Consider the following 18,066-nt stretch of genomic DNA (forward strand, 5'->3'; position numbering starts at 1 on the left):
GTCTGTGCGGAGTCTGCACGTTCTCCCTGTGTCTGTGTGGGTTTCCTCCAGGTGCTCTGGTTTCCACCCACAGTCTGAAAGATGTGCTGGTTCGGTGGATTGGCCATGCTAAATTCTCCCTCAACGTAATCTGAACAGGCGCCGGAATGTGGCGGCTAGGGGATTTTCACAGTAACTTCATTGCAGTGTTAACGTAAGCCTACTTGTGACACTAGAGACTAGAACCAGAGGGCACAACCTCAGGCTAAAGGGACGCTCCTTTAAAACAGAGATGAGGAGGAATTTCTTCAGCCAGAGAGTGGTGAATCTGTGGAACTATTTGCCGCAGAAGGCTGTGGAGGTCAGGTCACTGAACGTCTTTAAGACAGAAATAGATAGGTTTTTGATCAATAAGGCAATCAGGGATTATGGGGAAAAGGCAGGAGAAAGGGAATGAGAATCGTATCAGACATGATTGAATGGAAAAGACTCGATGGGCCGAGTGGCCTAATTCTGCTCCTATATCTTCTGGTCAAAGAACAAAGAAAATTACAGCCCTCCAAGCTTGCAACAACCATATGGACTTACGGTAATAATAGAGTCATAGAGATTTACAGCATGGAAGCAGGTGCTTCAGCCAAACATGTCCGTGCACCTTTTTTTTAAAAAACCCTAAGCTAATCCCAATTGCCTGCATTTGGCCCATATCCCTCAATACCCATCATATCCATGTAACTATCTAAATGCATTTTAAAAGACAACATTGTACCTGCCTCAACTACTACCTTGGCAGCTTGTTCCAGACACTCTGTATGAAAAAACTGCCCCTCTGGACACTTTTGTATCTCTCCCCTTTCACCTTAAACCTACGCCTTCTAGTTTTAGACTCCCCTCCCTTTGGGAAAAGATGTTGACTATCTAGCTGATCTGCGCCCGTCATTATTTTATAGATCTCTATAAGATCACCCCTCAGACTTCTACACTCCAGAGAAAAAAGTCCCAGTTTATTCAGCCGCTCCTTATAACTCAGGCAGCACGGTAGCACAGTGGTTAGCACTGCTGCTTCACAGCTCCAGGCACCTGGGTCTGATTCCCGGCTTGGGTCACTGTCCCAAACTTGTGGAGTTTGCACATTCTCCTTGTGTCTGCATGGATTTCCTCCGGTTTCCTCCTGTAGTCCAAAGTTGTGCGGGTTAGATTGATTGGCCATGCTAAAAATTGTCCCTTAGAGTAGTGAGATGCATAGGTTAGAGGTATTAGCGTGTAAATATATAAGGATACAGGGGTAGGGTTCGGGTGGGTTTATGGTCGGTGCAGACTCAATGGGCTGAATGGCCTCCTTCTGCACTGTAGGGTTTCTATGATTTCTATGATTAAAAACCAACAAGACCCGGTAAAATAATCATAGCCTGTCTATTAGGGGTGCCCCCCTGTCTATTAGGGGTGCCCCCTGTCTATTAGGGGTGCCCCCTGTCAATTAGAGATGCCCCCTGTCAATTAGGGCACTCCTAATTGACAGGCTATGATTATTTTACCAGGTCGTGACAGGGGGCACCTCTAATTGGGAGTACCCCCTGTACATTGGGGGTGCCCCCTCTCAATTAGAGGTGCCCCCTCTCAATTAGAGGTGCCCCCTCTCAATTAAGGGGTGCCCCCTCTCAATTGGAGGTGCCCCCTCTCAATTGGAGGTGCCCCCTCTCAATTGGGGGTGCCCCCTCTCAATTAGGGGTGCCCCCTCTCAATTGGGGATGCCCCCTCTCAATTAGGAGTGCCCCCTCTCAATTGGGGGTGCCCCCTCTCAATTAGGGGTGCCCCCTCTCAATTGGGAGTGCCCCCTCTCAATTGGGAGTGCCCCCTCTCAATTGGGGGTGCCCCCTCTCAATTGGGGGTGCCCCCTCTCAATTGGGGGTGCCCCCTCTCAATTAAGGGTGCCCCCTCTCAATTGGGGGTGCCCCCTCTCAATTAAGGGGTGCCCCCTCTCAATTAGGGGGTGCCCCCTCTCAATTAAGGGGTGCCCCCTCTCAATTGGAGGTGCCCCATCTCAATTGGGAGTGCCCCCCCCATCTCAATAGGGAGTGCCCCCCCCCATCTCAATAGGGAGTGCCCCCCCCATCTCAATAGGGAGTGCCCCCCCCCGCTGTCAATAGGGAGTGCCCCCCCCCCCCGCTGTCAATAGGGAGTGCCCCCCCCCGCTGTCAATAGGGAGTGCCCCCCCCCCGCTGTCAATAGGGAGTGCCCCCCCCCCACTGTCAATAGGGAGTGCCCCCCCCCACTGTCAATAGGGAGTGCCCCCCCCCGCTGTCAATAGGGAGTGCCCCCCCCCGCTGTCAATAGGGAGTGCCCCCCCCCCCCGCTGTCAATAGGGAGTGCCCCCCCCCGCTGTCAATAGGGAGTGCCCCCCCCCCGCTGTCAATAGGGAGTGCCCCCCCCCACTGTCAATAGGGAGTGCCCCCCCCCCACTGTCAATAGGGAGTGCCCCCCCCCCGCTGTCAATAGGGAGTGCCCCCCCCGCTGTCAATAGGGAGTGCCCCCCCCCCGCTGTCAATAGGGAGTGCCCCCCCCGCTGTCAATAGGGAGTGCCCCCCCCCACTGTCAATAGGGAGTGCCCCCCCCCCGCTGTCAATAGGGAGTGCCCCCCCCCGCTGTCAATAGGGAGTGCCCCCCCCCATCAATAAGGATCTTTAAACTTTAAATTGCTGAAAGGTTTTGATAGGTCCATGTTTTGAAGTTTTTAAAGAGCTCTAACTATCCTGATTTCTGTATCCCCTTTCCAGCCCCTGCCCCCAGCGCGGAGAACACTTCCTCGATTAGCCCCGAGACAGCTCTGAGGAGGAAGAATTTCACACGGCGAGCTGCCTGGAGTTGGGGAGACGACACGGAGTCCGACCTCCCGGAGCGGAAAAGCACCGAACAGGAGCGAGCCCGGCCCCACAGCACCGGCTCGGAAACAGGAGCAGGGGACAGCCGCATGCTCCCAGCACACTACCGGGCCTCCTGGCTGGAAGGGAGCCAGCAGGGGACACAATCGGCCCTCACCAAATCCCGGTCGGAGGCTTCCCTCTTCGCCTGCGACAGCTCTGTCTTGCCGCCCATCTCGGAGCTGGACTCGCTGTCGATTAGCAGCGTGGAGGAGGAGAGCGACGCGGCCAACGCCCTCCAGAAGCACCAGCGGCACTCCATTGGCCTGTCGGAAAAGGTCCGGTTCCGCCTGTCGGCTGTCGGACACGCCTTCACCGGCCTCGTGTCCTCGGACCGGAGGGTCAGGAACAAGATCACGGAGCTGGCACAGGACAAGGGTTCTTACTTTGGGAGCCTGGTGCAAGGGTTCATCTCTTACGCCATGGGCAGCAAGGATAAGTACGCCAGCAGCACCGAGATGCTGCAGGGAGTTTACCACATGATCACCAGCCTCCGGAACTATCTGTCCCAAAGTTCAGAACTCACTCACATCCGGGACCAGGCTGACCACGAGGAATGTGATATTGGTAACTGCACCTTTACAAACAAACGTTTTAAAGTTTATTTATTTGTGTCACAAGTAAGGATTACGTAAAGTTAAAGTTTATTTAACACAAGTAAGGCTTACATTAACACTGCAATGAACTTACTGTGAAAATGTGGGTACAGTGAGGGAGAATTTAGCATGGGCACCTAAGTCTTTTGCACTGTGGGAGGAAACCAGAGCACCTGAATGAAACCCACGCAGACATGGGGGGAATGTGCAAACTCCGCACAGTCACCCAAGCCGGGAATCAAACTCATGTCCCTGGCACTGTAAGGCAGCAGTGTTAATCAGTGTGCCTCCATGTTGCCCTAACCGCTCTCATCAACCTAACCTGCACATCTTTGGACTGTGCGAGAAAACCAGAGATCCAGAGGAGACCCACGCAGACATGGGGAGAACGTGCAGACTCTGCACAAACAGTGACCCAAGCAGGGAATTGAACCTGAGTCCCTGGCGCTGTGAGGCAGCAGTGCTAACCACTGTGTCGTCCTAGGGATGACACAGTGGTTCCTTCTAGGGAAGGAAATCTGCTGTCCTTACCTGGTCTGGCTTACATGTGACTCCAGATCCACAGCAATGTGGTTGACTCTCAACTGCCCTCTGAAATGGGCTCAGTTCGAGGACAATAAACGCTGGCTTAGCCAGCAACACCTACATCCCCTGACCTAACCAGCATGTCTTTCGGACTGTGGGAGGAAACCAGAGCACCTAGAGGAAACCCACGCAGACATGGGGAGAACGTGCAGTCTCCACACAGACTGTGACCCAATCGAACCCGGGTCCCTGGCGCTGTGAGGCAGCGGTGCTAACCACTGTGCCGCTAAGCCGCCCCAGTAAACTCGAGAAACTGACCATTCAGCCCAACTAACCTTTCCCAGTGTTTCTGCGACACTCCCCTCATCCTTCATCGTGAGAACATACAAATTAGGTGCAGGAGGCCCTTCTGTAAGATCATAGCTGATCTGATTGTGGTCTCAACGCCACATTCCGCCAACCCCCAATAACCTTTGACTCCTTTGTTAGTCAAAAATCTATTGGTTCAGGGATGTGGATGTGACTGGCTGGGCCAGCGTTTGTTGCCCATCCCTAATTGCCCCTTGAACTCAGTGTCTCACTTGGCCATTTCAAAGGGTATCTAAGGGTCAACCACATTGCTGTGGCTCTGGAGTCACATATAGGCCAGACCGGGTAAGGACAGCAGATTTCCTTCCATAAAGGACATTAGTGAACCAGATGGGTTTTTCCTGACAAAGGGTCATCAGTAGATTCTTAATTCCAGATATGGTTTATCGAATTGAAATCCCACCATCTGCCGTGGTGGGATTCGAACCGGGTTCCCCAGAACCTTAGCTAAGTTTCTGGATTAATAGTCTAGTGATAATACCACTAGGCCATCACTGCCTCAGCCTTCAGGATTGAATTTTACCAGCTGCCATGCCAGGATTTGAACCCATGTCCTCGCTATGAGCCTGCACCTGTGGATTACAATTCCAGCAAGGAATCCCTTTGTAACTGTTAACACTGATGATGAAAATCCAGCAGCTAAAGTGGGATTTGGATTTATGCCCCCACAGTACTAGCTCAAACCTCTGATTCACTAATCCAGGGATACTACCAGATTGCCATTCTCCCCGTGTCTGCGTGGATTTCCTCCGGGTGCTCCAACGATGTGCAGGTTAGGTAGACTGGCCGTGCTAAGTTGTCCCTTAGTGTCCAAAGATGTGCTGAGTAGGTGGACTGGCCCTGCTAAATTGTCCCTTAGTCTCCAAAGATGTGCAGGTTAGGTAGATTGCTAAATTGGTGTCCTAAGATGTGTAAATTGAGAGGATTAGCAGGGTAAATATGTGAGGCTACGGAGAAGCATCTGGGTGAGATACTCTGTCTGAGAGTTGGTGCAAACCTGATGGGCTGAATGGCCTCCTTCAGTGCTGAATGGATTCTATGATACAAGAAGCACTGGAAAATGCTACTCTCTCATACTGATGTCCTCTTGTCCAATTTACTTTATATCACCTTTTAACATAGTGAGGATGAGGAGGGATCTCATCAAAACTTACAGAATACTGAGAGGCCTGGATAGAGTCAATGTGGGGAAGATGTTTCCATTAGTCGGAGAGACTCGGATCCAAGGGCACGGCCTCAGAGTAAAGGGACGACCCTTCAGAACTGAGATGAGGAGGAATTTCTTCAGCCAGAGGGTGGTGAATCTGTGGACTTCATTGCCACAGAGGAGGCTGGGTCATTGAGTGTCTTTAAGACAGAGATAGATAGGTTCTTGATTGGTAAGGGGATCAAAGGTTACGGGGAAAAGGCAGGAGAATGGGGATGAGAAATATATCACCCATGATTGAATGGCAGAGCAGACCTGATGGATAGAATGGCCTAATTCTGCTCCTATATCTTGTGGTCTTATGGTCAATGCTTAACATAATGTCAGTGCAAGGCTGCAACTAATCGTTAAGACAACTTGGCCGGGGCTTAGCAACACCAGAGAGCCACAGACTATCTCCTAAGCAAGGAATGCTCAAACACCTTAAACTTCCTCAGTCTACAAACTTTGATCCTTCTGCTTCTCTCATCATAGAACACATAGCAAACAGGAGCAGGAGGAGGCCATTCAGCCCTTCGAGCCAGCTCCACCATTCATTTTGATCACGGCTGATCATATTCAATATCCTGATCCCACCTTTCCTCCCATGTCCCTCATTCCATAGAAGCTGTAGAAATCTACAGTGCAGAAGGAGGCCATTCAGCCCATCGAGTCTGCACCGACCACAATCCCACTCAGGCCCTATCCCCGTAACCTCATGCATTTACCCTAGTTAGTCCCCATGACACTAAGGGGCAATTGAGCCAGTCCACCTAAACCACACATCTTTGGAGTGTGGGAGGAAACCGGAGCACCTGGAGGAACCCCATGCAGACACGGGAGAATGTGCAAACTCCACACAGTGACCCAAGCCGGGAACTGAAACGGGTCCCTGGCACTGTGAGGCAGCGGTGCTAACCACTGTATCCCTTTAGCCCCAGGAGCTATGTCTAATTTCTTCTTGAAATCACACAATATTTTGTCCTCAACCACCTTCTGTGGTAGTGAACTCCAACACATTCACCACCATCTGGGTGAAGAAATTTCTCCTCACCTCTGTCCTGTATCCTCAGACTGTGACCGATGGCTCGGGACACCCCCACCATTGGGAATATCCTTCTTGCATCTACTTAGGCACACAAGATCCCATGGCAAAATTTTGAATCAGCAGCATTAAGGGGAAAAAAAAATGATCTGGTTCATTTCTGGGATCTTGCTGTGCACAGGGTTGGTCATCACACTTCCCAAATTGCAATGGCGACTGCCACGCTTAGAGTTCTTTGATTGGCTTTGAAGTTCCTTGGTATGTACTGAAGTTATGAAAGTCTCATAGAATCCAGAGGAGACCCACGCAGACATGGGGAGAACGTGCAAACCCCACGCATGCAGTGACTGGAATTAAACCCGGGTCCCTTGCACCATGAGGCAGCAGTGCTAACCACTGTGCCACCCCAAAAAGAGGCCATTCTGCCTTTCCCGGTCTGCATTGCTCTCTGTCAGAGTATCTTACCCAGTTCCTTTTCCCTCTCCCTACCATTGTAACAGATTTACTATGGTTAATCCTTCTAACCTACACAATTTGGGACACTAAGGGACAATTTAGCATGGCCAATCCACCTAACCACCCGTCTTTGGACTGTAAGGCAGCAATGCTAACCACGGTGCTGCCCTTAAATGGACTTGAAAGCGCTGCATAAATGGCAGGCTGTTTTTTTTGACTGCACCTGCATCTTTTGAAGTGCCTGTCCCACTCCCCTTGCTGTGGAGGTATTTATTTTTGGATGTCAATGGCTGGAGGGAGAAGTGAACGAGTTATTTGGGTTTTATTCAAATCTTTCGACTGGCATTTATGGGAAATCACGTGATTAAACTCAAGGCTGCGTGGCTTTTTCACACGTTCTATATTTGTTTGAGGCTGTACAGCAGCTGTGAGTCTGATAACAACACCCAGCCCAGCTACAGTCACCAGAGCTTGTGGTTTCAATTGAAGTGATGACAGTGAACCGATAGAATTGCTTCATTCATTAATTCACTTCCTGCTAGTGAGTGATTAGCAGGCAATTGGGAAACCACTCTGAATGAATATTTAAACATAGGGAAAGCAGGGTGCGGTGAGGATGTAAAATAACTCCTCAGACGCCGTGTCCCTTACCAGATTCCCTTTATTTACAAATTTATCTCCCCTCCTAGGAATGCTTCAGGTAAAGAGTCAGAACCCGGAGTGTCTGTAGCCCTGACACTCCTGATTATTTTAAAGTTTTTATTTAAGTTTATTAATTAGTGTCACAAGGAGGCTTATATTAATATTGCAATGAAGTTACTGTGAAAACCCCCAGTCTCCACGCTCCAGCACCTGTTTGGCGACACTGAGGCAGAATTTTAGTATTGTCCCATAGAGTCCCTAGGTGTGTAGGTGGATTGGCCATGTTAAATTACCCCTTAGTGTCCAAAGGTGTGCAGGTTAGGTGGATTGGCCAAGCTAAATTGTTGCTTAGTGTCCAAAGATGTGCAGGTTAGGTGGATTGGCCATGCTAAATTGCCCCTAAGTGTCCAAAAATGTGCAGATTAGGTGGATTGGCCAGGCTAAGTTGCCCCTTAGGGTCCAAAGATGTGCTGGTTAGGTGGATTGGCTGTGCTAAATTGCCCCTTAGTGTCCAAAGATGTGTAGGTTAGGTGGATTGGCTATGCTAAATTGCCCTTTAGTGTCCAAAGATGTGCAGGTCAGGTAGATTGGCCATGGTAAATGCACAGGGTTTCAGGGATAGGGGGCAGTGGGGTGGTGGGTAAGATGTTCCTTTGCAGAATTAGTATAGATTCGATGGGCCAAACGGCCTCCTTCTGCGCTGCAGGGATTCTATGGTTGCAAACAGAGTGCTTATTCTCAGATTGTTTTCAATCTGCAGTGCACCGTATCAGGATTGGTTCCATATTTAATCATTCAGGAAAAGGGTCTCCGTCTTGTTTTTCTTTAATTGTGAGGAGTATTTATCTCGAGCCCAGGCTGTTGCTTTCTACATCAGACTTCCTGCTCCTGGCTGCCACCTGGTGATTTCTACTGTAAAGTGGAATTGAGGTGCGAGCATTGTTAGGCCAGCCTGGCCTGAATGGGTTGGTAATCTTCACTCTGCGAAAGGAATCACTCCACCGCGGAGGGTATCTGGCACTTTAGGACTCGGGGATCCACTCCGAATGCCAGCTCCAGGATAGCAGTGAAAAAAACTGGAGGAGGGAATTAAAAATGGAAAGAAAGCCTAGAGTCCAAAATTTATAAATGGTAGCAGTTACTCTTTGGCTGTCCCCATGAGGTTAGAAGCAGCTACAGTGGTCTGAATTTACCATTTTAGATCACTCGCCAAGGGGAATATTTGAGTCGTTGCCTGAATGGAGTCCTCAAGAACACAAGAATTTGGAGAAAGCGTATCGAGCATGCTGTGCCATTCAATATCACGACTGATCTTGAACCTCAATTCGAATTTCGCGCTCGCTCCCTGATTCCCTGACAGCAAGCTCAAACTATGACTCCTAGTTCTGGACTCCCACACCATTGGGAACATTCATTCTGAATCTACCTTGTGTAACCCAGGTAGAATTTTATAAGTTTCCGAGATCCCCCGTTACTCTTCCAAACTATAGAGCCATAGAATAATCCTTATCACGCAGAAATAGGCCATCTAATCTGCACCAACCCTCCAAAAGAGGATCCCACCTTCTTCTCCGCCCTATCCCTGTAACTCCATGCATTTACCATGACTACTCCAACCAACCTGCAGGCCTTTGGACTGCGGGAGGAAATCAGAGCACCCCCCCACACAGGCACGGGGAGAATGTGCAGACTCCACACAGTCAGTCACCCGAGGCCGAAATTGAACCCTGGTGCCTGGTGCTGTGAGGCAGCAGTGCTAACAACCGTGCCACCCCAGGAAGTCCTGGCTTCTCAACTTGAGGTGTGATATGCCTCAGGTTAAACCGACAGCAGACAGTTCTCTTCTTGTCAAAGGGGCTTTTGATTTGATTTGATTTATTATTGTCACATTATCAACATACAGTGAAAAGTACTGTTTCTTGCGCACTACACAAAGCATAACGTTCATAGAGAAGGAAAGGAGAGAGTGCAGAATGTAGTGTTACAGTCGTAGCTAGGGTGTAGAGAAAGGTCGACTTAATATATGGTAGGTCCATTCAAAGTTTGACAGCAGCAGGGAAGAAGCTGTTCTTGAATTGGTTGGTACGTGACCTCAGACTTTTGTATCTTTTTCCTGATGGAAGAAGGTGGAGAGAGAATGTCCAGGGTGAGTGGGGTTCTTTGATTTTGCTGGCTGCTTTCCCAAGGCAGCGGGAAGTGTAGACGAAATCAATGGATGGCAGCCTATGGTCATCTGAGACTTGGCAACTTTTCCTTATCCAGTGCAAATATATCTCTCATTAGATACAGAGACCAGAACTGCCAACAGTGTTGCAGGTTGGGTCTCACCAGTGCACTGTCCGGTGTGGCATAATGTCTTTATTCCTGTGCCCTAGTCACCTTCCGATAAAGACCAGCATGCCACCTTCTTTCCTAACTGCTTCACCTGCGTGTGACTACCTTGTTCCAGTTGGACTAAGAATCATAGAATCCTACAGTGCAGAAGAAGGCCATTCGGCCCATCCAGTCTGCACTGACCACAATCACTCAGGCCCTGTCCCCACAACTCCAGGCATTTACCCTAGCTAGTCCCTCTGACACTAAGGGACAATTTAGCATGGCCAATCCACATAACCTGCACATCTTTGAACTGTGGGACGAAACCGGGGTGGGCGTCTCTGTACAGAGCTTGAACTGTAGGGTATCCCAAAGCAAAATCGTTACTCTGTGTAGCATCTGAAGGAAACCCACGCAGACACGGGGAGAATGCACAAACTCTACACAGACAGTAAACACAGGTACCTGGAGCTGTGAGGGAGCATTGTGTGTTACCCAGAGAATACCTCCCAGAGAATAATTGTACATTCTGTGTCCTTTTCAGATGCCTCCATTGAAAAGGCTCTGCAAAAATGCATTCTGAAGCCCTTGCGAGATCATATCTACTCCAGCCTCCTCGACTTCCATACCAAGGACGGCTCCCTTAAGAAGCTGAAGGACAACCAGTTGGTCCTCCAGTCGCAGAGCCTGGCAGAGCTGGGCGTGACGGCTGCCGTGCCTGACGCGGCGAGCCTGGAGAAAATCCAGCAGAAGTTCAACGCCATGCACTCGTCCTACTCACCCTGGAAGAAAGTGAGCCAGCTGCTGAAGGCCTGCAAGCTCATCTATGAAGCCATGTCTGGGTCATCAGGTGAGAAGTGTTGTGAAGTTGAGTTGGTGAAATGTGGTCCCTTTAAGAGCTGGTTCTGTGTCAGTGTGTAGACGTTTAAAACACAGGGTACACAGATTGCAACATTTATAACAAGGACCAAGCATCAGGATTGCCTTGGTAACAGGCTTTGTAGGTTTTTGAATTTTGACAGCGTAGGAGTTTAAAGTAAACACTCAGCTATCAGGAAACTATCAAATTTGAATTTGCCGCTGTTGATAACATCAGACCAATCCTTGTGTAGGAAAATTGATAAGGTCATCACAGTTATAAAGAGGAACTCAACTGCCTGCCTGCAGTTCAACTGAAGAGCTGCCACCTCTCAACAGCTAGAGAGGGAAAGAATGGCTCCCTGCCAGCTTAAAATATCTCTTAAGAAAACTCTGCATCTATCTTAATTGATACAATGTTTATCTTGATCTGAACTAATGCAGGGTTTTGTTGCTTTGTGTTTCCACCTGTGATATTACAGAGTGGGGCTTGATTAGTTGATTGACAGGTAGGGTCATGTGACTGGGTAAAGCTAGGCTTTCACAGAGAACTGCTTTTTGCGATCTTTAGAGAGAGACTACTTTCTCTATATCGCCTGCTGCATTTGAAACGGAGACTGGAATCCGTGAAGAAATAAGCCTCCTTCTCTCATGGCAGATGGAGTTTAATTTAGATAAATGCAAAGTGATGCATTTTGGTAGATTGAACCAGGGCACGACTTACTCAGTTAATGGTAGGGTGTTGGGGAGAGTTACAGAACAAAGAGATCTAGGGGTACAGGTTCATAGCTCCTTGAAAGTGGAGTCACAGATGGACAGAGTGGTGAGGAAGGCATTCAGCATGCTTAGTTTCATCGGTCAGAACATTGAATGCAGGAGTTGGGATATCTTGTTGAAGTTGTACAAAACATTGGTGAGGCCACACTTGGAACACTGTGTGCAATTCTAGTCATCCTATTATGGAAAGGCTATTATTAAACTAGAACAAGCGCAGAAAAGATTTACTAGGATGCTACAGGGACTTGATGGTTTGAATTATAAGGAGGGGCTGGATAGACTGGGACATTTTTCTCTGGAGCGTAGGAGGCTGAGGGGTGATTTATAGAGGTCTATAAAATAATGAGGGGCACAGATCAGCGAGATAGTCAATATATTTTCCCAAAGGTAGAGGAGTCTAAAACTAGAGGGCTAGGTTTAAAGGTGAGTGGGGAGAGATACAAAAGAGTCCAGAGGGGCAATTTTTTTTCACACAGAAGGTGGTGAGTGTCTGGAACAAGCTGCCAGAGATAGTAATAGAGGAGGGTACAATTTTGTCCTTTAAAAAGCATTTAGACAGTTACATGGGTAAGATGGGTGTAGAGGGATATGGGCCAAATGTGAGCGATTGGGACTAGCCTAGGGATTTAACAAAAAAGGGCAGCTTGGACAAGTTGGGCCGAAGGGCCCTTTTCCATGCTGTAAACCTCTATGATTCTATGACTCTGAGGTTCTGCTGTTTGGGGGCGGAGATTTCTCTGGGATTTGCTGCATGATAATTAGAAGATTGGTAACTATCTGGATTGTGCCCCAGAAGTGTCTAAAGGCTGGAAATCTACCACCTAATGTAAGCAGCTTTGGTTTCTGTACTAACTAGCTCTCCAGAAGGGATTTACGTCTGTGAGGCATATTGCTAAATTGGAACAATAGAGAAAGCTAGCTGTTAAGAATTGTATTTTGTCATGTTTAAATATTTAATTGGTAAAAGATACGCTAATTCTTTTTGTTATATTTTAACTCTGTTCTTAAATAAAGTTTACTTTGATAAAAGCTCCCTAAGATCATATGTGGACTGAAATAACTTATTCTCACCCTAATGCCAAAATCTAATATAAAAGCTGGGGTTTGAGGCTAACTTCATAAAATATATTGGAATTTCTGACCTGGTCCTTAACAATTGTCACTTAACGTGACTCAACTTCACTGTTGCAGGGAAGCCTTACGGAGCCGATGACTTCTTGCCAGTGTTGACCTACGTTCTGGCCAGTAGCGACTTGACAAACTTGTCCCTGGATGTGGAATACATGATGGAGCTTCTGGACCAGAGCCATCTACAGGGTGAAGGTAAAACAATATACTAAATCTCCTGAAAGAACACAGCTGCTTTCTAATCCCCAGCCTTGCTTAAGTCCCCCATGGGTCTCTGATGCCCAAAGCTTTTCCTTTGCCAGAATCCCAGATTTCACCAGGATATTGGTTAACTGCCAGGTCACAGTGAGTCCTATGAAGTTTATTTATTAGAGTCATAGAGGTATACAGCATGGAAACCAGCCCTTCGGCCCAACATGTCCATGCCACCCAGTTTTTGCCACTAAGCTAGTCCCAACTGCCCGCATTTGGCCTATATCCCATATACCCATCTTACCCACGTAACTTGTAATTTGTAAAAAGCAAAATTGTACTACCCTCTGTTACTGCCTCTATCAGTGTCACAAGTACTCTTACATCAACACTGCAATGAAGTTACTGTGAAAACCCCTTTGTCGCCACACTCCGGTGCCTGTTCGGGTAAGCTGAGGGAGAATCTAGCATGGCCAATGCACCTAACCAGCACTTCTTTCAGACTGTGGGAGGAAACCGGAGCTTCCGGAGGAAACCCACGCAGACACGGGGAGAACATGCAGACTCCACACAGACAGTGACCCAAGCTGAGAATCAAACCCGGGTCCCTGGTGCTGTGAGACAGCAGTTCTAACCACTGTGCCACCGTGCTGTCCTTAGTCTAAGCCTTCTCAAACTTGAGGTCTGGTTTGAATATTATCCCCTAACAAAGTTACGCACAGCTTATAAATAGGCCTGGCTGTTTTTTTCATTTGTGGGACATGGGCATTGCTGGCTGGCCACCATTTATTGCCTATTCCTAGCTGCCCAAGAGAAGGTGGTGATGAGCTGCCTTCTTGAACCGCTGCAGTCCATGAAGTGTAGGTGCACCAACAGAGCTGTTAGGGAGGGAATTCCAGGATTTTGATCCAGTCACAGTGAAGGAGCAGCTGATATATTTCCAAGTCAGGATGGTTAGTGGCTTGGAGGGGAACTTGCAGGTGGTGGTGTTCCCATGTATCTGTTGCGCTTTTCCTTCTAGATGGAAGTGGTTATGGGTTTGGAAGGTGCTGTCTAAGGATCTTTGGTGAGTTGCTGCAGTGTATCTTGTAGATGGTACACACTGCTGCTACTAAGCATTGGTGGTGGAGGGAGTGGATGTTTGTAGATGTGATGCCAATCAAATGGGCTGCTTTATTTTTATTTTATTTTATTCTATGTTAATGTTATTCTATTATTTATTTATTCTATTATTATTTGTCCTGGATGGTGTCAAGCTTCTTGAGTGTTGTTGGAGCTGCACCCATCCAGGCAAGTGGGGAGTATTCCATTATGCTCCTGACTTGTGCCTTGTAGATGGTGGACAGGCTTTGGGGAGTCAGTATTCCTTCGGTCACTGTCTGTGTGGAGTTTGCATGTTCTCCCCATGTCTGCATGGGTTTCCTCCGGGTGCTCCATTTTCCTCCCACACTCAGATGTGCAGGTTAGATGGATTGACCATGCTAAATTGCCCCTTAGTGTCCAAAGGTGTGTAGATTAGGTGGATTGGCCATGCTAAATTGCCCCTTAGTGTCCAAAGATGTGCAGGTTAGGTGGATTGGCCATGCTAAATTGCCTCTTAGTGTCCAAAGATGTGCGGGTTAGGTGGATTGGCAATTGCTCCTTCGTGTCAAGAGGATTAGCAGGGTAAATATGTGGGGTTACAGAGATAGGGCCTGTGTGGGATTGTTGTTGTTGGGCAGAATGGCCTGTTTCTGCACCGTAGGGATTCTATGATTCTAAGACCTCAGTAGTGGAATAATCTAAAATGGAGCTCAGGGGCCAGTTTAAAATTCAGGTGGGGTGAACTGAATGTCCTCCTGCTGTTGCTAAACACTTTGTCTCCTCCTCGTTTTTCCAGGTGGATATTACCTAACAACAATGTTTGGTGCACTCTACCACATCAGCAACTTCCAGCCCAGGCACTTCACTCGGCAAATAAGTGATGAGGCAAAGTCATCACTTCATCAATGGAGAAGGAGACGCACGTTACACTACACCCAGTCAAAGAGGCGCTCGGCACAGGTTGGTACCTTGGTCAGACTACAAACTCTGAGAGAAGTGCAGTTTCCCCGTGTCTGCATGGGTTTCCTCCAGGTGCTCCAGTTTCCTCCCACAATCTGAAAGACATGCAGGTTAGGTGGATTTGCCATGCTGAATTGTCCCTCAGTATCCAAAGATGTGCACGTGTGGTGGATTGGCCACGATAAATTGTCCATCAGTGTCCAAAGATGTGCAGGTTAGGTGGATTGGCTATGCTAAATTACCCCGCAGTGTCCAAAGATGTGTAGGTTAGATGGATTGGCCATAGTAAGTTTTCCCTTAGTGTCCAAAGATGTGTAGGGAATTTTCACAGTAATTTCATTGCGGTGTTAATATAAGTCTACTTGCGACACTGATAAATAAACTTAAACTTAAGGGGATAGGCCATGGCAAATTGCCCTGAGTGTCAGGGAGATTAGCAGGGCTATGGGGATAGCTCTTGGGTGGGATTGTTGTTGGTGTATGCTCGATGGGCTGAATGGCTTAACTCTGCACTGTAGGGATTCTACGATTGATGCATAATTATGCAACAACAACTTATATTTCTGTAGCACCTTCTAACTTAATGAAATATCCCCAAAAGGGCTTCACAAGAACATTATCAAACACAATAAAACTCCGAGCCACATAAAGAGATATTAGGGCAGCTGAAAGCTTGGATAAAAGTGAAGGAGAAGAGACATTTAAAGGAGAAAAGCGATGATAGAGAGTTGGAAAGGTGTTGGGGATGGAATTCCAGAGCTTGGGGCTCAGACAGCTATAGGGTCATCCTCAAAATGGTCAAAGATAGGAATGCACAGAATTAAAGAACACACATATCTGTCCGATTGAGCTGCTGCCCAGAAGGGAAGTTACCGGTAACCTAGCAGCACCGTGATCCATTGTGTTCCAATCCCTCCATTGGCCTCCATCCTTCCTCTGAAAATCCCTCTGGAACCATAGAATCCCTACAGTGCAGAAGAAGGCCATTTGGCCCATCAAGTCTGCACCGACCACTATCCCACCCAGGCCGTATCCCAAGCATTTACCCTAGGTAGTCCACTTGACACTAAGGGGCAATTTAGCATGGCCAATCCACTTAACCTGCACGTCTTTGGACTGTGGGAGGAAGCCGGAGCACCTGGAGAAAACCCACACAGAAATGGGGAGAACATGCAGACTCCACACGGACACTGACCCAACCTCGGAATTGAACCCGGATGCCTGGCACTGTGAGGCAGCAGTGCTAACCACTGTGTCACTGTGCTGCCCTAGATTTGCACCTAATCCTACCTCCCAACACCTCCCTCTCCCCCGCCGCCCCTCCCCAAAGCTGACATCCAAATTAATCACAAGCTTTCGGAGCTCTGCTCCTTCTTCAGGTGACTCACCTGATGAAGAAGCAACGCTCCAAAAGCTTGTGATCCCAAATAAACCTGTTGGACTTTAACCTGCACCGACCACTATCCCACCCAGGCCGTATCCCAAGCATTTACCCTAGGTAGTCCACTTGACACTAAGGGGCAATTTAGCATGGCCAATCCACTTAACCAGTGAGAATTCTCACTGTGCTCACCCCAGTCCAACACCGGCATCTCCACATCATCTTAAGGTGTCATCTTGTTCTCTCGCACGGCAAACAGTGGATTGAACCAACTTTACAATGGGTGGGAATGCCTTCCCATTGGCAGTAGGAAAACGGCTGCTCTCTCTCTCTCTTTCCTCAATCTTCTCTTTCTTGCCCTGTAGGATTTGCTCCACGTCTCACTCGGGGAACCCTGTGGCAGTCAGATCACCATCCTGGCTCCCGCACACATGAGTGTGGCAGAGGTGTGGAAAGCGTGCGCCGAGAAGTTTGAAGTGCCGGACCCGGAGAACTACGGCCTCTTTGTGGTCAGCGACGGCTCTTACCGGCTGCTGGAGGAAGACTCCTGCCCTCAGCAGGTCAAGGAAGAGTTGAAGCAGAGTGGAGAGTCGGTGTTCCATTTTGTGTACAGGCTCAAGGACAGAGACGAGCACCCCCAGACCCCACCCCAGGAAGAGCCGGCTGCTTTGTGATAAGTTACCTTGGGACTGAATCCATTGGCTGCTTCACTTAAAATAGAATCTAAGAAATATCTGAAGCCGGGGTCACTTGGTTAAACTCTTGATCTCTGGCCTCTTGATTCTGGACATAGCCAATGGAATGTAAGGATGGCAGAAAGCTCTCCAGACCCTCCAACCCGTTTTGCCATGATGTGTCTCAGAAATGATACATGGGGTGGCACAGTGGTTAGCAGTGCTGCCTCACAACGCCAGGGACCTGGGTTTGATTCCAGCCTTGGGTGGAGTCTGCATGTTCTCCCTATGGATTTCCTCTGGACACTCCGGTTTCCTCCCACAATCTAAAGATGTGTTGGTTAGGTGAATTGGCCGTGCTAAATTTTCCCTCAATGTGGCTGAATAGGCACCAGAGAGTGGCGACTAGGGGAATTTCACAGTAACTTTATTGCAGTGTTAATGTAAGCCTACTTATGGCTAATAAGTAAACTTTAACTTTACCCCCAATCTCGGCAAAGCACTCCATTGTTTAAGAACCCTCTATGTGGGGTAAAGGAACCTCCCCCACGTCTGCATAGGTTTCGTCCAGGTGCTCCGGTTTCCTCCCACACTCCAAAGATGTGCAGGTTAGGTGGATTGGTCATACTAAATTGCCGCTTGGTGTCCTGAGGTGTGTAGGTTAGGAGGATTAGCAGGTTAAATACATGGGGTTATGGTGATGGAGCATGGGTAACGTCGGAGAGTCAGAGCAGACTTGATTTTCTCCGCCACTTCACTCTTCATTCTTCACGGGGGGAAGTCGCAGAAAACAAGGGTGAGGGATTAAAAACCAGGGTCAGCATTTTAAAATTTGCACTTGCTGGAACTGAGTTGGGGGGCAGTGAGCATAGGGGTGGTGGATTAGCTGAACTTGGCCTTCCCCTTCCTAATACAACACAAACCATCCCGGAGGCCCAATTTTAATTTATTTTGTTGCTGTAGATATTTTGTACCTTTTTT

The 18,066-nt window shown here is 48.4% G+C and overlaps 1 protein-coding gene across 1 annotated transcript in view; it reads left to right on the forward strand.

Moving 5' to 3' along the window:
• LOC145362192 (ras and Rab interactor 2-like) overlaps positions 1-18,066 on the forward strand; it is a 42,011-nt gene extending 23,945 nt beyond the window's left edge. The window contains exons 7-11 of the mRNA XM_080218247.1: positions 2,754-3,464; positions 10,577-10,882; positions 12,859-12,990; positions 14,867-15,030; positions 16,777-18,066. Of these exons, the coding sequence (XP_080074373.1) occupies positions 2,754-3,464; positions 10,577-10,882; positions 12,859-12,990; positions 14,867-15,030; positions 16,777-17,085 (1,622 nt within the window). The 3' untranslated portion in view covers positions 17,086-18,066. The remainder of the gene's footprint in view (positions 1-2,753; positions 3,465-10,576; positions 10,883-12,858; positions 12,991-14,866; positions 15,031-16,776) is intronic.

Source organism: Carcharhinus amblyrhynchos, unplaced genomic scaffold (assembly GCF_965287045.1).
Source record: "Carcharhinus amblyrhynchos unplaced genomic scaffold, sCarAmb.v2.hapA scaffold_37, whole genome shotgun sequence".
Classification (NCBI taxonomy): Eukaryota; Metazoa; Chordata; class Chondrichthyes; order Carcharhiniformes; family Carcharhinidae; genus Carcharhinus; species Carcharhinus amblyrhynchos.